The 23,209-nt window shown below is 41.8% G+C and overlaps 1 protein-coding gene across 1 annotated transcript in view; it reads right to left on the reverse strand.

Annotated features, from left to right (window-relative positions):
* Window positions 1–18,735, reverse strand: part of LOC147897095 (putative fructokinase-7) — a 29,894-nt gene extending 11,159 nt beyond the window's left edge. The window contains exons 1-3 of the mRNA XM_087381274.1: window positions 18,209–18,735; window positions 16,850–17,067; window positions 162–374 (exon numbers count right to left, since the gene is read on the reverse strand). Of these exons, the coding sequence (XP_087237400.1) occupies window positions 162–374; window positions 16,850–17,067; window positions 18,209–18,476 (699 nt within the window). The 5' untranslated portion in view covers window positions 18,477–18,735. The remainder of the gene's footprint in view (window positions 1–161; window positions 375–16,849; window positions 17,068–18,208) is intronic.
* Window positions 18,736–23,209: the final 4,474 nt, after the last annotated feature.

A 23,209-nucleotide genomic window follows, 5' to 3' on the forward strand; every position in this document is an offset into this window, starting at 1 on the left:
AATAGAATATCTTATGTACATTACAAGCCTTTAGAATCAAACCTCCAAACGTCTCTCTGAAATCTCCTGCTTATCTCTTATTCCTGTTATTAATGGATACCTCCTATAAATATTTTAAAAAAAGAAACTACCAAGAAAAGTACACATTAGATTAGCCAGACCTTTTGGATGAGCCCAACATTCAGCTCACTCTCTTGCAATAGCATGTCTGCACTTGGATTACGAAAAAACATGAACTCCCGTTCGCCATCTGATCGCAGTGTAACAAAGGCTAAAGCAGTTCGAGCACCTTTATCAAATAATATTCCTTCATCTTCCACATTATTTTGCTTCAAAATATCAGCTAACATGTAGCCAAATTCATCATCTCCTACCTGCAGCAGAAAAGTAAAGTCAAAACTGCCCCAACCAAACCTGCCTAAGGAATGCCATTGCAAAAAATAGATTTCCAATACTCACTAGTTATCCATTAAGCATTAGTAGCCTCTAGGAGGTTTTCAAAACTGGGAAGAGGTAACAGCCTTGCATGATAGACACCTGTCTAAGTGAAAAGAAAGCATCCTGTGTCCACACACGTGCGGCAGCAGACAGCAGGGAAATAGAATAGTCTGTATATCCATAAACAAGACTTGTACTGCATGTAGTTATGCGTCAGAAATCTACACCAATTTTCACATGTGAGATGTACAAGAAAAGAAACTTACCTAATGAAAAGCTCTTGTAAAAGAATAACTAAGATGCAAACTCAGACTGGCTCTCAGTGCGCACCACAGGGTTCAGAAAATTATATCACCAAAAAGGAAAATGCTTCCATTTCAGTAGAAAATACTGTACTGACACCCAGCTCACATTGTAACCAAGGGTCAATACACTAAGGATTATAAGAATGTGAGAATTCAGCTGAATTCTTAGATAGAATGGAGCCATGTGTGTTCCTCATTAAGAAAGCTACTTCTCCAAAAAGGAACCCCTGATACATATGTGCATCAATTCAGCATGGAATGCTAGTATGTGCACTACTAAACATTGTAACCAAGATCCAATCCAACAGAAAATGGAAACAAATAAAGTGTTGACATGAAAGAGAACTCAAATTTTATTCAGAGTACCCTACCCAGTATATTCAAATGAAAGAATACAACCACAGTCTTAGAAACAGGGGTGTTTCATTGAGGCCCGATCTGTAACTCCCTGTTGGAAAGGTTACCTCCCCATCTGTAAGCCCCCATATGAGGAGAGCATGGGGGAGAGTGTACCTAGGGAAAGATGGGACCGTCACATGGGCAGCACATGGGCTGCCATGTGGGCAGCACACAGAAAAGTGTACCTGGCTGCATGGAACAAAGGGCATGACAGACGCATGCTGTACGGGATACTTGCAGAGGGTGTACGAAACTGTTGGAGAGATTCCAGGGCCTGGCAATGGCCTGACATCAGACGGAAATAGGGCAGCAGGGCTGCACACTATTTGGGGCAGGGTGGGGCCAGAAAAGGGCTGCAAAGGGGCAGTCCCCTGCCCTCATATAGGGCTGAGGGCTGGCTGGTCGGCTGGTGAACCAGGTCCACCAGCACACAGCCCCATGGAGGGTGCCCACAGTCCTATAAAGGGCTGGTGGGTTGGCCTACAGGTCAGTTCACTAGCGCTGGGCAGTCGACCACTTTTGGAGGGCCTTGAAGCCTATAAAAGGGGCCCCTTGGGAGGTCATTCACCATCCATTGGATCATCCACCAGGGCAGCCTTCAGGGAGCAGGTTTGCAGCAGAGGAGCAGCAGATTGGGGCCTACGTTCTGGAGGTCCAAGCAGGCTGTGTACTGCAAACAAAGAGCTTGAAGAAGGGCTGCACACCTAGGCTGACACTCAGGGCAGCAAGGTGCGGGGGACATGGAGACCAAATTCTACATACGCTCATCAGGGAGCACGCGGACTCCGGGATCTAGGTGTCTCTCGGAGGTAGTAAGACAGCATCTTTTGGTGGGACTTTGGCCCTCTGTTGTATTGTGTCAAATTTTTGTTTCTATATCTCTCTTGGACATTGTCTATTTTCTGATCTGCACATATATATGAAGCACATTAAGTAAGGAAGTTTGTGATTCCACCCACACCACCACTGTGTGAGCTCCTGGGCAATTCTATCACTCTCCCTCTGTGCATACCCTCTGTTTGGTTGATTATGGTATTAGAGCCCAAGTAGGAGGCTCACAAGTGTGGGAGCTTGAAGGCAAGAGCCTTGCTGAAGGACGACCTTGATTCAAGGCTGTAGGGAATTGACTTCCACGACTAGAGGATTGTGCCCTTGTGAGAAGGAGGGTGACTCAGGTTTAGTCAAGTGTGTAAAAAGTTCTTGTCTATAGACGGTGGTGTTAGTTTTTGGATTTTGACGATGTCGGAGACAGAAGCCTCTTCAGCCATTTCTCTTCCTTCCTGCTCCTGCTCGAGTCATGCTCCTTCTTTCACTATCCCTAACTTTGGAGAGTCCGGGAAACTGGATGGGACAAATTATCCTATCTGGAGGTGAAGATCTAGAGTCATGTAGTGGATCAGAAATTGTGGAAGCTTAGAACGGGAGCGGAGGCAAAGCCGGAGCATGTGCTGAACAACAAGGGGAAATTACTTCCACCAGTAGATGCAGATGAACGCAAAGCATGGGAGGTTAGAGATGCCCAAGCCTTGGACTTGATCATAGGGACAATGGCAGACTCGGTAATTCCTCATAACCGTACGACAGATACGTTAGTAGAGGCGTGGGCCATTCTGAAGGATCTGTATGAAACAAATAATACATCCTGGATCTTGACTCTTCAGCATCAGCTCTACAAAATCGATATGGATGATGAGATTCAGTTCATGACCACTTGATAAAAGTCAAGGTGGTGAGAGATCAACTAGCATTAGTTGGTCAGAAGGTAGACTCAAGCCAGTTGGCCTTGCTGGTACTAGGGATGTTACCATAGAGTTTCAAAAGCTTCGTTGCGACTGTGAAAACAGGAGAGAGGAACAAACCTCTATTATTACTACAGGAAGAGGCTCGGGAGCTTTATAACAAAAACAATGACGACAAGGCGTTGTTGGCAAAGGTCAGGGCAAGCCTAGCAACAGCAAGCCCAAGGAGGATGACTCTGGAGATGAAGAGGACACTTCGAGTAAGAAAAAGAAGCACAATATTGTGATCAGCCAGGCCATTTTGCCAAGGATTGCAGACAGAAGAAGGCGGATCAAAAGAAGAACAAGGAACTCCATGTGTTACTGAGGTTAGATATGCAAACCCAGAAGTCACTGTGAGGATGATGTTACGGAAAATATATTTCTAATATATCTTGCTCTGGACATTATTATTTTAGTCAAGTGTGACTATGGCAAAGTACTCCATAGGAGCGCACCGAATGCGGCGGGGGTCCTAGTGGATACTTTGTGTGGTTAGTTGGGGACGCGTGACTAACTTGTGTTTTGCCATGCTAGATGGTCGATATTGTGGGTGATTCCATGTTAATACTGATGTCGCTAGTGTTATCGGTGTTGTGCTTGATTATTGTGCTTTGAGCACGGTTATGTTGGGATCGGTTGATTCGGTGATTCGTTCAATCGATTGTTAATAATTAATGTAATTGGCGGCTTGAGTACAAGTGATGGAACTTATAGCGAGGATTGGAGTTAGTGCGAGGGTACCGATCGAGGTGTCGCACAGCGCATTATGTATGGCCATGGGCCAATTTTATATTTGCTTTATTATTGCAAGTTTGAGAAATATATTTTATAGTGGATATATTTCATTTTGGGCCCTAAGAAGGCTATGTAAAGCAAATCCCTCATTTTTGGATGAGAGGGATAATTTTGGCTCCTTGGTGCTTTTATGAAATATCATAAATACTCTAGATGAGGAAGCGTGAGCCACTCATCTAGGGGGGGGGGATTGTACCCAGTCTGCTGTCGTTTTCATGGTGTGATTGTGTTCTTCTCCAATTGATTAAGTGGTGAATTTGTGTGAAAAGAATTACCTTCTTGGTTTCAGTGGTATCAGAGCCTTGGTGACGCTCTTGTGGAGAAAGAAAAGAGAATATCCCTCGTGTGGAAATCGAAAGAAGGAGCAAATCTATGGAGTGCTGAGAGATTCAAGGAATTAAGGACGTGTGAAAAGTGGCATGTTAAAAAGGCACACAGTTCGTGAGAAAACGAGAAGTTCTCTGTGGATGTGATAGCTTTGCCACCACTTAGAAAGGAGCTAATCATGAATTATGGGAGCAATAAAGGACGGATTTATCGAGACCTACATCTAAGGTCACGGATCTTTTAAAAAAAAAGAAATTGTGTGACAAGAGCTTCTCTGTGAGTAGTCTACTTTGGAAAGAGAAGCCCGTATGCAGACCTTCAGCCGCCGCGAAACGTTGGTATGCCCAAGCCTTGCATTAAAACAAGCCATATTGATCTTGACATAAGAGCCTCGTAGCAGCCGCCTTAGAAAGCCTTGGGTCATGAATTATACGCACAACCGTGCCTTCCGTGCCGCCGTTTTTTGGGAGGAGCAGCCGTGTAGCGCAGCCGCGATACGTCAAAGGCTGTCCTAACCTCTATTATTTTTTTTGGCAGCCCCCCTAAGAGACTTTGGTAGTCTCTCTCTTCTGCGCGACCCTGTCTGCGGATCGCAAACCTACAGTATTCGGTAGCTGGCTCGTCAACGCAGCACTAGGAGTTGCACCAATCGGAATCATTACTTGTAGGACTATCAACCGCCGCTGAGCCCACTACCCATGTGAATTTCCAAAACATTTAAAGAAAAAATTTTGCCTCTGAGTCCACGCGCAGAGCAGATATGTATTCAAGCAGTCCTAATACGTAAAAGTGACCTTTATTATTAGTCTGCCATCACGGACAGCTAATAGCAGTCCCATCAGCTCTAATCTCCACCGACACACTCTCATCTGCCGGGGTTGTCAAGTGAAAAGTTCTTCTTTGCCAAAATTCAAGGTATAAGGCTCAAAGGTCTTCCAAATTTATTTTTATTTTTTCAAAGAAGAAGAAAAAGGCAAAGAAAAATCTGAGAAGCTCGAATCAAGAAGGCGATTGGAATCATGAAATCACCGAGCAATTAATTGGAGATCAGTCAAGCGCAAGGACAACTACGAGCGACATCATCGGTCACATATCTCCCACTCTAGTCTTGTCCACCTCCGATCAAAGAGCGAGATAAGTGATTTCTTTTGCTTTATATTTCATACACTTAGTATCTTCCACCATCCATTTCTTACCATACACTTGAGTCACAATTTTCTTTCATCCGTTTAAATTTTCATACACTTAGTATCCTTATTTTTTCCCCGCTCCGCTTTATTTGTATTTAACGCATTATCATGGCGCATCAGCCACAACCACCCACGCTTCAAGAGCAGTTAGACGCACTTCAGGCACAGTTGGCCAATGAGTGTAAGCATAGGGAGAGAAATCAATGGTAAGAAAAGGAAAAGACATTCATCTGACGGTGAGTCATCCGACGATGATTCCAACGATGATACTATTATCAGGACAGTCAAAGCCACACTGAGAGCACAAATTTTGAGGAAGAAGAGTAAAATAAGTAGAAAAGCTTTCTCATTTCAAAATTTTGATGGAAAGAAAGAAGCACGCACTATCTTGTCTTGGATCAATCAGCTAGATGATTATTTTTCAGGGGAGAAATTCTCTGAAAAAGATAAGATTAAATGTGCTGCAAATCATTTAGTAGAGAGTATTGCACTTTGATGAAATATCACTAAGCACAGTAAAAGGTGACCAAAATCTTGGAAGTCTTTTCAAAAGCTCATTAAGAGAGATTACCTTCCCTCACATTTCAAAGCAAAAGCTAGACAACAGTGGGATACTTTCAGGCAGTTCGATAAGGAAACGATCTCCACTTACACTGATAGGTTTTGGCAGACGTTGATCCAATTACAGTCCTTAGAGAAAGTTAATGAGCGAGATTAACGCAGGAAGTATGTGGCAGGTCTAAAGTCTAAGTTGAGAGCCAAGATTAACATGTTTCATCCTCGCTCACTGAGCTCTGCAATTTCTCTTGCAATGAATTGTGAGAGAAAGAATGGGATTCCAAAGGAAGGGAAAGATTTGGAACGGCATGTACCCTTCCATAAGAGAAAGAGATTTGATAAAAAGCCTTACTTTAAATTTGATTCTTCTTCGAAGCCGAACGGTGGAAATTTTCCAAAGAAAGAAATAAGGTGTTTCAAGTGCAACAAGGTGGGACACATAGCCACTGAGTGTCCCGAAAGAAAGAAGGCCCCGACGGCGAAAGTACACATGATTGACGACGAAGCAGCCAAGCAAGAGAGAGGTAAGTATAATTGTCATGCTCTTCTAAAAATGAAAGGTTTCATTATTGGCAAAAAGGTTGTTATTCTGCATTACACATGATTTCATTTCGGAAAGAGCCTTAGCAAAGCTAAACCTAGAGTCTTTCCCATCTAACTATAAGGTCAAATCTGCTTTTAGCAAAACAACGTACAATTGCACTAGAGAAGTCAAGAATCTTAAAAATCTCAATCAAACCCTACAAGGATAAACGAGACTTTCTAGAGGCACCCCTACAGGGAGTGGACATCATCTTAGGAACGCCATGGAGACATCAATATCACATCAGATGTGGATTGAGAAGGACAGACAAGAAATATGTCTGAAAAGCTCAATGAAACCTGAGATCAGTCCTTTACTCAACCACACACAAGCCAAAAGAGCAATTAGAAAACGTGAGAAGACATATCTGATTTTGGTGAATACGGTAACGGCTTCTCAGCCAAACACTAAGCCCACACACCAAAGGTTTCTTTCTCAATTTTTTGATTGTTTCTTAGAGGATTTACCGCCTGGACTACCATGTTCTCGACCTGAAGATCATAGGATGGAAATCTTACCGAGCAATACTCCACCTTGCAAAGCTCCTTATAGAGTCAATCAGCTAGAACAAAAGGAAATTCACAAGCAAGTGGAGGAACTAATAGAGAGAAGATTGATAAGACCAGCAGTTCTCCTTATGGAACACCTGTCTTATTAGTCAAAAAGAAAAATGGAACCTATTGAATGTGCAAACTATCGTGCACTAAACGAAATCACAGTAAAGAACAAATATCCAATCCCTAGGATTGATGATCTTTTGGACAAATTGGAAGAGGCCAAGGTCTTCAGTAAAATAGATCTCAAATCCCGGCTATCATCAAGTTCGTATGGTAGAAGAGGATATATATAAGACATATATATAAGACTGCCTTTAGAACTCAAACGGGACATTATGAGTTCCTAGTTATGCCCTTTGAGCTAATTAATGCTCCAGCTACTTTTAGTAGAATGATGAACCGAATCTTTCTTAAACACCAAGATTGTGTGGTAGTATTTTTCGATGATATATTGGTGTTTAGCAAAGATATTGAGGAGCATAAGGAACATCTAAAGCTAGTCTTTTCACTCTTGAAAGAAAATCAATTATACATAAATCCTGAAAAGAGCAGTTTCTTTCAAGATCAGATGGAGTATTTGAGTCACATTGTATCTGCCGATGGGATTCGAGTAGATCCAAAGAAGATTGAGTGCATAGTCGCATGGCCTAAACCCGAGATATACATGAATTAAGATCATTCTTGGGATTGTGTAGCTTTTACAGAAAGTTTGTCAAGAATTTCGCATACATTGCACATCCATTGACAGACCTTCTTAGAAAAGCTAAACATTTCTTATGGACCGAGCGTGAAGATAAATCTTTTACAGCTTTGAAAGAAGCTCTCACACAAGCTCCTGTGTTGCAACTACCCGATTTCTCTAGACCATTCTTTGTAGTTGTAACCGATGCTAGTGGATATGGAATTGGAGCCGTGCTTATGCAAGATGGACATCCAATAGCATATGAGAGCCAAAAATTAAAACCAGCAGAATGCAATTATAGCACATATGATAAAAAATTAACCGCTGTTGTGCATGCCTTACGAATGTGGAAACACTATTTGATGGGAGCTGAGCTTCTTATCAAAACCGACCAGCAAAGTATCAAGCATTTGTTGACTCAGCCACTTATATCCGATAGGCACATCAAGTGGGCATCTTTTATATAGAGTTTTCAACCCATAATTCAGTATCAACCTGGAAAAGAGAATGTAGTTGTTGATGCTCTTAGCAGAAAGCCAAGTATTAATCACATCACTCCTGTAGAGACCCAGCCTTTTGAAGGTATGAAAAATTCTTATCAAAGGGATCCAAACTTTTCCGATATATGGAACAAATTAGAGAATAATAATTGGAATCCTATGTTGGACTATTCATGCAATGATGGATACCTCTTTTATCAAAAGAAATTATGCATCACTCGACCCTTTAGACAAATTGTAATGGAAGACATGCACCAACCACCATATATGGGACATAGGGGAGTGACTGCCACTTTACAAGTAACAGTAAGAGAATTTCATTAGCCTACTATAAAAAAAGATGTGGCTAAGTTTGTAACCGAATGCATCACTTGCCAAAAGATCAAGAGTTACAAAGGAAAGACCCCAGGATTGCTAATGCCTTTGCCTATTCCTACGCAACCTTGGGAACAAATATCTATGGATTTCATAACAGGTTTTCCTACTACAGCAAATCAAAATGATATGATTTGGATGATAGTAGATCGCTTTAGTAAGCAAGCTTATTTCATCCCATGTAAGAAGACTTTAACGGCTCAGCAAGCTGCACATTTATTCATCAAGCATATCTTTGTTCATCATGGCTTGCCAAAGATTATAGTGTCTGATCAAGATTCGAAGTTTTGCAGTAATTTCTGGACTGCATTATTTCATAATCTAGTCACTAGGTTAGATTTCTCATCAGCTTTTCATCCAGAATCGAATGGACAAACTGAAGTTACAAAAAATACTTTTTTGGATATGATAAGAGCTTATGCGGGAAGTCAACCAAAGACTTAGGACAAATATCTTCATCTCTTACAGTTTGCTTATAATAATACTCCTCATTCTGCAACTGGAAGAGCATTCTTTGAGATTATCTATGGGAAGGTTTTACCTATTCCTATCACACGATTGACCCATAGAGTAGAGGCAGCAGATGCATTTACCCATGACTATTAAAATATTCTCAAAGAGGTTCGAGAAGCCATTGCAATAGCTCAAGAGAAGTACACAAAACAAGCTAATAAGAAACGAAAACACATGCTTTTTAAAGAAGGCGATTATGTACTTCTTTAAAGGATTGAGAAAAGAAGATTGAAGAGTGTTGAGAAATGTGATCATCAATAGACCTCGATCCAAAATGGAAATGTCTATATTAAATACTTGCTCAAATTTAAGAATCATCCGAGAGATGATCCTCGGTGGATGCCTGAGCGATTCTTTCAAACTTTTCCAGACCTCATTAGTTCCTATAATCAAACATGCAACTGAGGTCAGTTGCAATCCAAGCAAGAGGGATGTTACGAAAATTATATTTCTAATATATCTTGCTCTGGACATTATTATTTTAGTCAAGTGTGACTCTGGCAAAGTACTCCATAGGAGCGCACCGAACGCGACGGGGGTCCTAGTGGATACTTTGTGTGGTTAGTTGGGGACGCCTGACTAACTTGTGTTTTGCCATGCTAGATGGTCGGTATTGTGGGTGATTCCATGTTAATACTGATGTCGCTAGTATTATTGGTGTTGTGCTTGATTATTGTGCTTTGAGCACGGTTATGTTGGGATCGGTTGATTCGGTGATTCGTTCAATCGATTGTTAATAACTAATGTAATTGGCGGCTTGAGTAGAAGTAATGGAACTTATAGCGAGGATTGGAGTTAGTGCGAGGGTACCGATCGAGGTGTCGCATAACGCATTATGTATGGCCATGGGCCAATTTTGTATTTGCTTTATTATTGCAAGTTTGAGCAATATATTTTATAGTGAACATAATTCATTTTGGGCCCTAAGAAGGCTATGTAAAGCAAATCCCTCATTTTTGGATGAGAGGGATAATTTTGGCTCCTTGGTGCGTTTATGAAATATCATAAATACTCTAGATGAGGAAGCGTGAGCCACTCATCTAGAGAGGGGAGATTATACCTAGTCTACTGTCATTTTCATGGTGTGATTGTGTTCTTCTCCAATTGATTAAGTGGTGAATTTGTGTGAAAAGAATTACCTTCTTGGTTTCAGGATGTCTGGTACTGAGATATGGGCAGATGAGTCGAAAACCTCTGTGAAGGCGAAGGAAAGCAAGGCATGCTTGGACTCTTCCAAGTGCTTGGATGTTAATTCTAACATGAGGGTGGATTACATGGACTGCTCTAGGGTTTCAGGTACTGTAATTCAGAAGGGGGCGTTACAAGACTACACAGGTCATTGGTATGTGCCTCTAGGACCTGCATGATTTGCTTTTAGAGCAAGCACACAGGCAAGATGGCGTTTTGGTATGTACTTTGGAAAATTAATTTAAGCCTTTATAACTTTCTCATAGGGACAATGACGGACTCAGTAATTTCTCATAACCGGACGACAGATACGTTAGTAGAGACGTGGGCCATTCTAAAGATTTGTATGAAACAAATAATACATCCTGGATCTTGACTCTTCAACATCAGCTCTACAAAATGGATATGGATGATGGAGATTCAGTTAATGACCACTTGACAAAAAAAGTCAAGGTGGTGAGCGATCAATTAGCATTAGTTGGTCAGAAGATAGACTCAAGCCAGTTCGCCTTGCTAGTACTTGGGATGTTACCATGGAGTTTCAAGAGCTTCGTTGCGACTGTGAAAACAAGAGAGAGGAACAAACCTCTAACCTTTGAGGAGTTTGGTCCCTTATTGCTACACGAAGAGGCTCGGGAGAAGCTTTATAACAAAAACAATGACGACAAGGCGTTGTTGGCAAAGGTCAGGGCAAGCCTAGCAACAACAATCCCAAGGAGGATGACTCTGGAGATGAAGAGGACACTTCCAGTAAGAAAAAGAAGCACAAGAAGAAGTGCTTCTGTTGTGATCAGCCAGGCCATTTTGCCAAGGATTGCAGACAGCAGAAGGCGGATCAAAAGAGAAACAAGGAGTGCGACTCAGATTCAGATGGTGAGTCAAAAGCTTTGGCTAATGTGGTAGTCGGAGAACTGTTCTTGGTGACATCTCCATGTGTTACTGAGGTTAGATATGCGGCCGGGTCAATCAACAAGGACCAGCCACCAACAAAAGCCACAAGTAGCAGCACATGTGCCAAAGACCACAAGGGAGCCGCCACGTGGGGGCATTCAGGAAGGAACAGCCGAAGGCGCCACTGAAATCGAGGTACAGAGGTACATGCACACTTAAACACCGCCGCGGATTGCGCCAACTCTGCCGCCAAACAGTCCACAACCGTCATGTGTCGAACACGTGAGGGCCACGCCGAAACTCACAGTCCTGCAGGATCTGCCTGCTCTGATACCATGTAGCCATAGACAGGCTGCCATGTTTCAAAGGATGCGCTGAGTATGAGGGGTCCCACTCCTCTGCCTCCTAGCCACGCAAGACCCCCTCTCCTCCCAAAACATCCCTGGGGGGATAGGAGAGGAGGGTCTCAATAGGCCATTTAAATTCAAGGATCTCCAAATTCCCATATGCTTATGGGATTAATCTCTCACACGGACACGAGTCAGTTGCCCGGCGGCTCAAGTACAGGCTGCAAAAGGCACTTTGTCTTGGGAATTTTGCAATGATCAATAAACCCTCGAATCAAGTAATCGAGACAGATCTAAGGATGTCAACAAATCTCAACTCTGACCAGTATGAAATTTCAGTCTGCCTGACTGGGACAAGTTATTTGAAAGATGGCAGATAATGCTTAGTAGATAAAATGCTCCAAATTATCAGAGCAAATACACAACTAATTCCCACAAATTCGCATGATTTTCTGTTATGATAACTCTTGAAATGGAGGTAACTCATAGTGATATAGAACAGATTTACACTTCAAAATGTAATGCTAGAGCTTATAAAACTGCATGAATGAATGGAGACATAACTGAAAATACAAAAGAGCTGTCATGGTTGGGCAAGTTGACTGATAGTAAGCCGTTGGCTTGGAGAAAGTGCTGGATCCTGTTTGGGATTAGAGCCACATAGGTGAGACCTCTGATAGCATAGCGTACACTGTTGTGTACAAACTGATGTTCAAGGTAAGCCTTATATAGTTTCTAAGACCCAGATGTACATTGCCACATATGTAAGTTTGTGTTTGGCTGATCTTCATGGCTGTAGTCGAGCAAATGTCCAAAACGTTACCTGAATGCCATCATAGTCAACCTAAAATCGACAATAATGGTTGAATGTGACCTTGTAGACCATAGAGCCCCAACGGAATCTATCAAGGGATTTATGCTTTGTGATGTTATAACAAATGTTTACAAGGTATTATTTGTTATCCCAAGCTTTTTGAGTATCATTGCAAATACTCTTCCCACTGCTTGTTCACTGTGACTAAAAAGAATGAGGTGTAGTGGTAGGAAGGAGTTTATTATTGAGGGCTGAAAACAAACTCCCTTTAACTCAGGATCACTTACAAATGATGATCCTTGGCACTCCATGTGTCATCATGACGCTATCTACTTACTTGCATGCCACTTGCAATGCACAATCTAGGTCTGTAGAAGAGCAAAGTGGCCCATGGGCCATCGAGTCCAACCTTGTTACTGTGATGTTGCATTTCTTGACAGTAATGCAGAGGAGCATGACAAAGGCAGTTAGACAACACCCCTAAAGAAGCATGATAGGCATGTGAGTGCTTGAAAATGGAGCATGGTGGGGTAAAGACTCCTTTAGCTTGCTAGCATATGTGCTTGTGGGCAAAATAAGCAGAGCACAAAGCCTGCCCCAGAGGGTATTAATTGCGTAAGCATTAGTTATGCGAGATACAAATTCTAGGACTGTTGTGAACAAGGAAATTGTATCTTAAGCCAGTTTCAGATATTATAACAGAGGCAATAATAATTATCTTTCTTGAGCACTTGTTATATTCTTAGCAATTAGTGGAGGATTGGTTGTTTACTTGTTAAATTTTGACTCTGCACAAGATGTTTCCAAGCAATCAAGACAGGGCATTGTATAGTGGCATTATTTATTAACTACTTCATACTCCTTCAGCTTGCTAAGAAAATCATGCAAAAAGTGTTAGGCCCAGGGCCACATGGCACAAGGCTTGGAAATAATGTCAAATGTGTGGTCCTTACACCCCCACTGCCTAAAAATGTTGTGCCTTAGATCATATACCTAGATGAATCCAGGAACATTCCCAAACTCATCCTCTAAAAACACAACATAGTGCAGTTTCAATCTCACGATAGTCACTATTGCAAACCATAAACTCCATCACGCATAGCAGGGACTAGCTCCTATGACATCCCCACTGACGTCATCAGTGCCCAACAGTGGGTGTAGACCATAAATATGCTCTCACACATACAAATCCACACACCCACACATACTTGAGCATCCATTTATACAAAGTCTTGGTATTGAGTTTCCGTCAACACTCCGGAGGTGAAGGGCAGACTCAGCCGTGATGGAGGCTAGCACTAAAGGAGAAGGCACCCCAAAAATTCCCCACTAGAATGACCTGAGGGCAGAGGATCCAACATTATATCCAAGGTACACCATATGCACTAGCGGGCCATTCGCCCCTGGATCCCTTCTTATATCTGGGCCAGTGGGGCCCCAAGAGAGGGCAAGGCCTATGCCCAAACAATCATCTCCCAAGTGCCAAACTCGAGCATTTATTGCAGTCTGCCCTTAGAAGCCGATATCTTCCTAGATTGCCACATGTCCCCTCCTACCACTCTCAAATTATTCTCCCCCCTGCAAATACCTACCACGTTCAGGTACATGGTCACATGCCACTATCAGATCTACATAATGACAAATTTTGTCACAGCCGTCAAAGCCATTGTCAACATCGTACGCCAACTGTCACATCAACTGTCATGAGCTGCCTCAGGAAGTCTTTATTATTGCACTGTCATGGGCTGCTACATCCCATGGGAAATTCATCCGCCATTACCCACCCTCAGAGTTGTACACATGCAGTCAATGAGAGTCAGACTGCTGCAGATCGCTTTTATGCCTACCATAGGGATCAATCCACACCATAGAGACTGCAGCTCTGATTCCAGTATTAGGCCCAGTGCCAGACGGCGGAAGACACAGGAATAACAACACATAAGGGGGAGTCCTCAAGCTCCCACTGTGCCTAGCCTAGCCATGCCGTGCCTCGAGTGACAGGTCCTGTGACCTCCATCACTATGGAGCAACCACGGGCATTGTGCAGGAAGATGCACGTGATGGGTGCATCTATACTGTGATTTCATTTAGCAACTTGAAAACTTTTTGCTTCCTTGATGCCATAGGACGCACAGATTCTCTCTCCCATGCATGTGTGCTTTACGTTAAATTATGCATGGATTCCTCACATTCAAGGCATTGAGTGCATGCAATGGGAAACATGAGATACAAAGTGCACGGAAAATTAGGAAGGGATTAATGAATGTATACAGATTACACAAACAATCCTGATGTAGTGCTACTACTAGGATGTAGTCACTGAATTCAAAATTTACATTTTGAAGGTTTTATTTAAGGTCAGAGAACTGCAATCACTTTCACCGAAGGGCATGAAAATAAATTCCATAAACACTAAAAAAGATGGACAGGATAACACATTGAGGCTTGCAGACAGTACCGGCAGTTCTCAAGGTTGCCAGGGATGAAAAAAGTGCATCCAACAGCAGCGCTATCCGCAACTCATTATCGAAGATGACAAACATCACTAAAACAATGCTACCCACCCACAGGGACTAAGACCGAAATCTCCAAAACATCAAGCTAAGAGAAGCTGCCGAATTAGAGCTGAAAGAGGTAAGTCAAAACATCGAGCGACTGCGTTCTAGTGAGCCCAAAGTTCGAGCGATGCTTATGAGAAACTTTGTAGGAGCAATAAATTTTTACTAAAAATGGTTGAATCTACATGACACTATTACATATTGTTTTTAATTATTTTTTGTATGATTCTTGGCAACGTACAAAGATTAAACTTACTATCGGATAACTCATAAATCCATGCAAGTCAACAATCATTCAATGAATACCAAAGGGGAAATTCTTGGCACCATACAAAGAGAAAATCTATTATTTGATAAATAATAAATACATGCAAGTTAGCAATCATTCAATAGATACAAAAGGGGAAATGCTGCAATGTCTACACCTCGAGGCGATCACTCAGAATTATGTCAGGTAGCACGTGAGTTGAAGGGGTTTCTTTATTTTATGGAGTTACATACATTGCAACAATAGTCCCACCGATGATATAGAAGATCCTCCTAGCAAAATCCCTCACAAACAACTATTTGTAGCTCATCAATTTTTATGCTACCAACATGATTTGATCCATTTTGTATACACAATGATCACAGAATAAAGTGTTTAAACTATGGAACTAATAAATTATTGATCACCTTATGATCATGATGATGCTAAATATGTATCACCTTCATATGTCCTTGACCATGTATACACCTCTAGGATGGAGGGAGGAAACCAAGGACCCAAACTCTATATGAGAAAAATCCATGGTCATAATTAAATATAGAGTTTGATAAGGTCCGGCTCTCATGAAACAAAGATAAGTATAAACTTTCTAAAGATCTAGAATTTTGACACTTTAACACAATACATGTATTCATTCATATCATTCCGATTGTTTTGACTACAAACATGACCATATTTAGAGTCCGATTGACCAAGTTATGGCCCAAATAAAATTGGCAAGAGGAGCCTCCCAAGAGGCCGCGATATCGCGGCCTCTAGGGAGGCTCCTCCTCCCATTATTTTTTTGCATTGAAAATGGAAATTGCACAAGAAAAACACATACTTTGACCACTTTCTTCCACCCCTCCTTCGTTGACCCTTGAAAAACATTGCCAAACATTTTCAGAAATTGTTGTTTGTCTACAAGACAATTGATTACTTACAATATCATGGGTAGGACAACTGTAAAAGTAAGCAACGCATGCTACTTTTTGAACATAAAACATCACACTAGAATGTCAAAATTTATGAAATTCCTCGCTCGAACGCAGTCGCTCGAATTCTGGTAATCCTCAGCTAAAAGGAAGGGGAAAATATGTTTGCCAGGCAGGCAAACAACCTCACTCCTTGCCATTTAAAAGCAAGAAGAGACATCAAGTTGCATAGAAACAAGCACAATGACTTACATAAGAATCTCCATTTCATCTTGAATCTCATTTCATCACCATTGGTATGTTATGGTATTCCAACTTTCAATATTGACACATAAGCTTTCCACTCAATTGCTCCCAACATGATAATGAAGAAGAGGTGGAAACACATCAAGCAAACCAAAACAATCCACATGATATTGTGGTATTCCAACTTCATATTGGCACATATGCTTTCCACTCAATTCTCAATTGCTTCCTACACGATGAAGAAGAGGTGGAAACCGATGCAACATAGTCACATAAAGAATCCGCATGTATGTCACTATTCTCCTAGATAAGTCCCTATACAAGCACTCAAGGAGACTAAACAGTATCTTGACGCACTCACACAAGCACACGGGTAAGATAGGAAGAACAAGTTACTGAATGACAATCAGATCTGGTGACATAATCCATGCTGTGGAGATACAGATTAGCAAATGAATGAAGGAACACTGCAAGCTATATTTTTCTTGTAACAAAAGCACCATCTATATAGCCTGTGTGAAAAAGATGTAGAAGATAGGTGACGTTATGTAGAAGATAGGTGACGTTGAAGTGCTCAAAAGTACCAACCTTTCATCTGCTCAAAAAAAAAAAGTACCAACCTTTCCAACAAAAGCTGATCTTCCACCAAGCCGTGCAATGCCCACTGCCACATTTGCAGGTGCACCTCCAGGTGCTTTCTTAAAAGCTGGTGCTTCAGCCAGTGACAGTCCGCCAACGGTTGGTACGAAGTCTATCAGCATTTCTCCAAAACAAATCACCAAGGGTAACTCAGCTGCCCGTGTCTCACTGTCCTCTGAAGATGCAGCTCTCACAAATTCTGTGCAACAGTAGATTAAGGGTGTCAGGGAATAGCGAGATAATGTTCTACAATGGGCATAGCAAATCCAACGTAAGCTGGAAAAGACCAAAAAGTACTAAACTTCATGTATCAGTAAAAGGAGGAAGTGCACACAAGTGAAAAGAAATGTTTACTTACAAACATTATTAAGAATGTAAACACTGAACAGAGTTGCACTCAGACTGGGCATCTCACCTAAAATCGCTCTCTCTTTTCTTCAGCTAAAAGAAATGCCCAGATTCTTATGCAACCTCAGTCTTAACAACGTATGGATAAAGCAAGTGATTTTAACTCACTAAGAGAGACAAAGTCTCTGTCTTAAATACTTTCAATCACGTGTCATGACACCTAAATTAACTTCATCAGCACCGTAGATCGTTTACAAGGATATGCTGCTTTAAAAGATCATTACGTTAATACAGAGCCATATGCTTGAGCTTTTACAAGATTTTTGAAAATGAAAGCGCACTCCGCCTTGAAGAACTCTGTCTGCACTGTCACAATCTTATGAGGGTAACGACCCCCCCTACCTGCTAAATGGTTAGACCAGGCCAACATGCGTAGATCGGGACTAATACCGTGTTAGCAGAATCTTTCAACTTTAAGGTAAGCCTTTTCTATCCATCGCATCTCAAGCATCAAAAATTTAATTGGAGGTAGTATGGCCGTTTACGCAAGTAATGCCTGATAATATCATCACCGGCAACCTTTTCCACAGTAGCAGAACGATCAATTCTGTTCATCTTTCGTGAGTCTACATGCTCTTCACAGAGTACAGGAATGCACGCCATCAAGTTGCCTCAAATCACAATCCTGACGCAAATCGTCGTTACGGATCTACCCACCAGCTTTACAGCAACAGTTCACAATTTCAACTTCGGCCACTGACAATGATGATTTGCCTAGCTAGCGGAAGGTTTAAAACTATGCCAATTACACTACGCCATTGATGAGAGTTTGAATGAACCAGATCCTAACGCGACCACTGGTTATGGAATTTCAGAGAACGAGAACTGCACTGATCTTCTAAGACTAGTCGCGACCTGGTGTTACTCAGCGATCGAGAAAGTATTTTCATTATTGCAAGGAGTATGATCCTTTTCGAAAGGTAGATCCAAACCTCGATTGCCGTTTCTCGACGAATTGGAAAGCGTTTCATTGATTTTCTGGAGACCACAACTGTGCCCATTCCGTCCCTTGCGGAAGCTAACCTTGGGCAAAAGCGAGGCGTTTTTGAGGAAATTCAAAGAGAATCGGTAGCTAGATTTGGTCGAAGAAGATGCGTTAGAGGCAGGGAAGGAGGGGGATTGGGCGGAGTTGAAGCAAGAGCAAGAACGCAGGAGCTCAGAGGCGGCGATAGTCATGGGATTTCCTGCAGCAGCAGCCATGAGAGGAGGGGCGAGCAGGGAGGGAGCAAGGAGAAGCTGTAAGGCAAATGCTGAATTGAGGAAGGAGGGGAGGGAAGGATGGGCAAGAGAGTGTGCTTAGCTCGAGGGAACCTCCATAGCCAAAGGTGTGAGGTTGTTCGAGCTGTCAAGGAGGCCACCAAAGTTGGTTGATGAGATCGAGATGGAGATGGAGAAGCTGATGAACAAGGACATCTTACATTAACTTAATCCATTCTCTCTCTCTCTCTCTCTCTCTCTCTCTCTCTCTCTTCCTTTTTCCACACATGGCCAAATGCTCACATTCGCTCTCCTTGAGTTCCCACTCGTGCTCCTTGCCTGAGTCTCCAGTTCAAAACACGCATCCATCAAGAATTTGTGGACCCGCCCCGCGTTGAAACAGGTCCTTAGTCGTGTGTTTAGAGGCCGTCCCCATAGCCTCCATTGACCCCCATCGCACGCGGGTCTGTCAGCCTTCGAGAAGGGTCTCGGGGTGAGGAGGGGTACCCCCCAACCTCCGTCCAAAGATGCTCGTCGCTGATGTGGCTCCGTTTGACAAGTAGAGCAAAGCTAACGAGCAGGGCTACGAGAGCTAACCAGCTGGGCCTACAGGTTGTAGCTCGTGAAACTATGCGGATCATACCCGCTACTTGAGGGTCCCTCTGGCAACCTCCCTCCGAAGGTGCAATGCATCACATCTCTCGAGCCTATGGGACCTCTTTCAGACTTATGCAGAGTGTTACAGACTAGCGCACCATGGGCACCACCCACGAATCATGGATGGGCAAGATTGCCTGCCCATGCCCAGTCCACGGGCTAGATGCATTCAATGCACCGAGCATGGGTGGCTCTTGTTTGTAAACACCCTGATTTTGAATGTTTGATATGCATGCCCTAACCTCTCTTAAGTTAAGCACATTCTACCAGAGATTGCAAATCGTAAAGAGACTTGCTTGTCACACATGCTATTGGAATCAGGGGTGCATGATTACCTGATTTAGTTCACTGGGTTATGAGCACGTGAAGTATGAGGCATCCGTCCAAGAATCAGTATCGTTTTGCAAGACATCAATCACGTGGTAGCCTTGAGCTTGTTACCTTCAAACTGCCTGTAACACATCAGCAATTATTGGCCGGATTTCAATTGGATCCTCCTCATGTGCACTCTCTCTTTTTTGTCCCCCATTAGATTATTCATTAAGTGGACAATGCTACTAGGAACTACTCATGTGAGGCAGCTTAAAATGGCATTGTTGTTGCTGAATTTGTCACTAGTATCTAGTTTGAACGTAATTTTATGAAGGACAGCATAGTGGAACTCAATCTATATATTATGCAAAGTTAGCTTTCTTTTAGAGTAGTTACATATAATGTAATTACGAAAGGATAAGCAAGGTACCACTTGGTTATGCAAGAATGATATTTATGACACATCTATAGGCACTCTTTCACATTATTGAATACTCCAATATTAGAATATTCATTACGAATTTTCCCAAAGAGGAATATGATTATTGCTATGGATATTGAAAAAGAGGGAGACTAGGCTACTCTAACAAGGCAGCTGAATGGATAGAAATTGTAATTCTTAATCACAACTCTAGGACGGGTCCCTAGTTACATAAATGTAAGCAAAACATGACTTAAACAACCAAAACAGTGTTACTCAACATTTTAAAATTTGTTGATCGCTTAGAGACTCAAATTTGAGGTGCTAGGGGTGTACTTCACCTAGCTCTAAATTCATTCTTTAAGTCACTCATTAGACACACTACCCAAGATCTCCTTTCCTAAGCTTATATAGCAACTCTTAAAACTCCTCATTTGCAAGCCTCACATAGCAGGTTTTGAGATTCAAGAACCTTCTCCCTCTTCTCAATTTCAAACTTCTTGTGCACTCACACGTCTCACTCCAAGCTTCCATCTCCCACCTCCACTCCAACCTTCCGATCTCCACCTTTATCAAGCCTTTTTTACTAATATGTGAGCTCTTGATGCATGAATGCGACAATACAAAGTGTGAATGAAGTTTATTTTCTATCTTTATCTTAGTATGACTTTGGTAAGGTTCTACATTTTTTAAATTGAAACTTCTAAATAAAGTTATTACTTAGTGTACTATTAAGGCAAAAGATAATTGGTAGATACCTACAGCATAGGTGCGTGCTTTGCAAGGCTTTATATAAGCAAGAGGGGCTAATTTGGATCAATAGTCTACTACAAAATGCACAGACATAGTAGACTTGTCTAAGGGAACATGGTTAGCTAGACTAGCCAACCTTCGGCTAGTTCTAGGGGCATTCTACCTATAAAAGGAGCCCATTATAGAGCTCCAATCATTCCATGGGTGCTCAACCTATAGATCAATGTGCAACGGTGAAGAGTAGTGGGAGGCCCCAATTGATCATTGTCTAGAGAGCACTTTGTAGGAGCACAAGTCCACGACATCTATAGTAGATCTAGGTGCAGTCTTATACCTGTAGTAGAGCACAAGAGGTGTGGAAATGGAAGCTTTGTGTACAGTACATATTAACACATTATCTTTGTAGGAGTGTTCAACCTTGAGCAACTATCAAAGCTTTAGTCTTATACTTGTAGTAGAGCACAAGAGGTATAGAAATGGAAGCTTTGTGTATAGTACACATTAACACATTATCTTTGTAGGAGTGCTCAACCTTGAGCAACTATCAAAGCTTACACTGAGTCATGTGGTAGACGAGGAGGATTTTCCTTTAGAGGGTGTAGCAAAATAGAACCATGTTTTGGTACCTTACCTCAATGATTATTTTTAGGTGTTGGTACATATGTTGCAAGTTTTTATACTTAAGATTTACCTATGTATGTATTCTATTTTGGGAGTACATTTGAGTTATGTTTCATATTTGGGTTGCCCTATTTATGTTTAAGTACGCACATGTACTTGAGTTGTGTTCCACATAATATCTCATGATCTTGGTGTGAATCTTATGCTCTGTAAGACTATTGGCCGTAGCCCTTAAGCAAAAAACCTCCCTCTAATTTTCTAACATGGCATTAGAGCTTAATCTTATCATCCAAGAATAGCCTTGTATATGACTATTCAACATGCTAGATGCTACAAGGAAGATCACAGTTCCTGTAGATCTAAACAGCTAAAGAAATGGAACTAGAGTAATGTAGTTGCTCTTTTCATGTTCATTGAGACATCTTTGATTTTGGTGATCCCTTATATTCGGCTGGCAGATGCAACAAAGGAGGCATGGAAGATCTTATATGATATCTATGAGACCAAGAACAAAGGGAGGATCACCTTTCTTTAAAATCAACTATTCAACTTAAAGATAGATGAAAGGAGACTCAGCCATGACTACTTGGTGAAGGTGAAATTTCTCAAGGATCAACGTGGAGTAGTGGTCACAAGGTGGATAGTAAATAGTTAGGCATGCTTCCTAGTCAACAAGCTTCTAAAGGGCTACCAAGGGTTGGTAATTACTCTTGCCATTAAAGAATGATGAGACCACTCACATTCAAGTAGTTGGGTCCCTTGTTGCTTCAAGAGGAAGCTCAGACAAAGTTTTACGACAAAAAAGAGGATGGCGATATTGATGAGAAGGCGCATAGAGCCAAAAGTAAGAATGAAGCCATGGAAAACGAAGTATTCCAAGAATGATAACAAGAAATCTCCTGACAGTGAAAATAAGATTAAGAGAAGTGTTGAGGAACCATCTCAACATCATGTGTTGTCATATGTGCATAACACTAACACATAGAGTGCTATAAAGGAAAGGGTTAGAAACCCTAACCCTAACACTAAAGGGGTTTCTATATATTCATCATTTTCAACTAAATTTATTGTACAGTTACTCATTTGTGGTGTGCTCTCTAGCTATGCCCTCTCTCCTCATATCCACTCTTCTCCTCTCCTCGCTCTATATTTGTTCATGGTATCGGAGCTCCCTTGCCTTCCGATAAGGCATTGCGATCATTGTGAAAGTGTGAGTGATTGATTGATTGGGAGCGATTGAGTGAGCATCCTTTCAATTCGTTGATGAAAGAGAATTTTCATCCATAGGATTTCTTTTCATCTCTTTCAAGAGCTCGTGAGAGATCTAGTGATTGAGAGAGAGATTTGTGAGTTCTTTTTCATTCATTTCTTTATGAGAATTCTCGATTTCTCTTATTGAGAGAGAATCTTCTTCTTCTTGCTGACATGTCATAGTGCCACATTAGCATAAAGGTCATCTGCCACATCATCCTCAGAGCCACATCACCATATCCACGTCAGGCGTGCCACATCAACAAGCCATGTCATCACTTCCACATCACCCTGCCACCTCAACACTAACACATGGCAGTCCCTTGATAGGCACAATTACCCCTTGACATGCACACACATGTACTATTTCTGCATGTGCCCACATCACTGCCACATCATCATGTTCACCCTTTTTGCCCCTCCACCTAGATCAAGCCATATCTTTTGATCCAAGAAGAATTTGAGGGCGCTCGAAAAAGATAAAACGCTTGATTTTTTGTGCTCTATGTGCTCTTCACATCACGCACACATTTCGGCACACGTATCACACACATTTTAGCCTTCGCATCAAATCCACTTCTTACACATACACAAGCCTCTACATCGATGCATCTGACCCAATAGCTAAAATGAACAAAAGAAAAGGAATTAGTTGTTGCTTTTGCATCGCTCAATGGTTGGTCTTGATCTAGATTAGATAATCCTTAAAGGAGAAAACTCC

The sequence above is a fragment of the Dipteris shenzhenensis genome, chromosome 11 (assembly GCF_047967505.1).
Source record: "Dipteris shenzhenensis isolate YYH24624 ecotype China chromosome 11, Dip_SZ_1.0, whole genome shotgun sequence".
NCBI classification, from domain to species: domain Eukaryota; kingdom Viridiplantae; phylum Streptophyta; class Polypodiopsida; order Gleicheniales; family Dipteridaceae; genus Dipteris; species Dipteris shenzhenensis.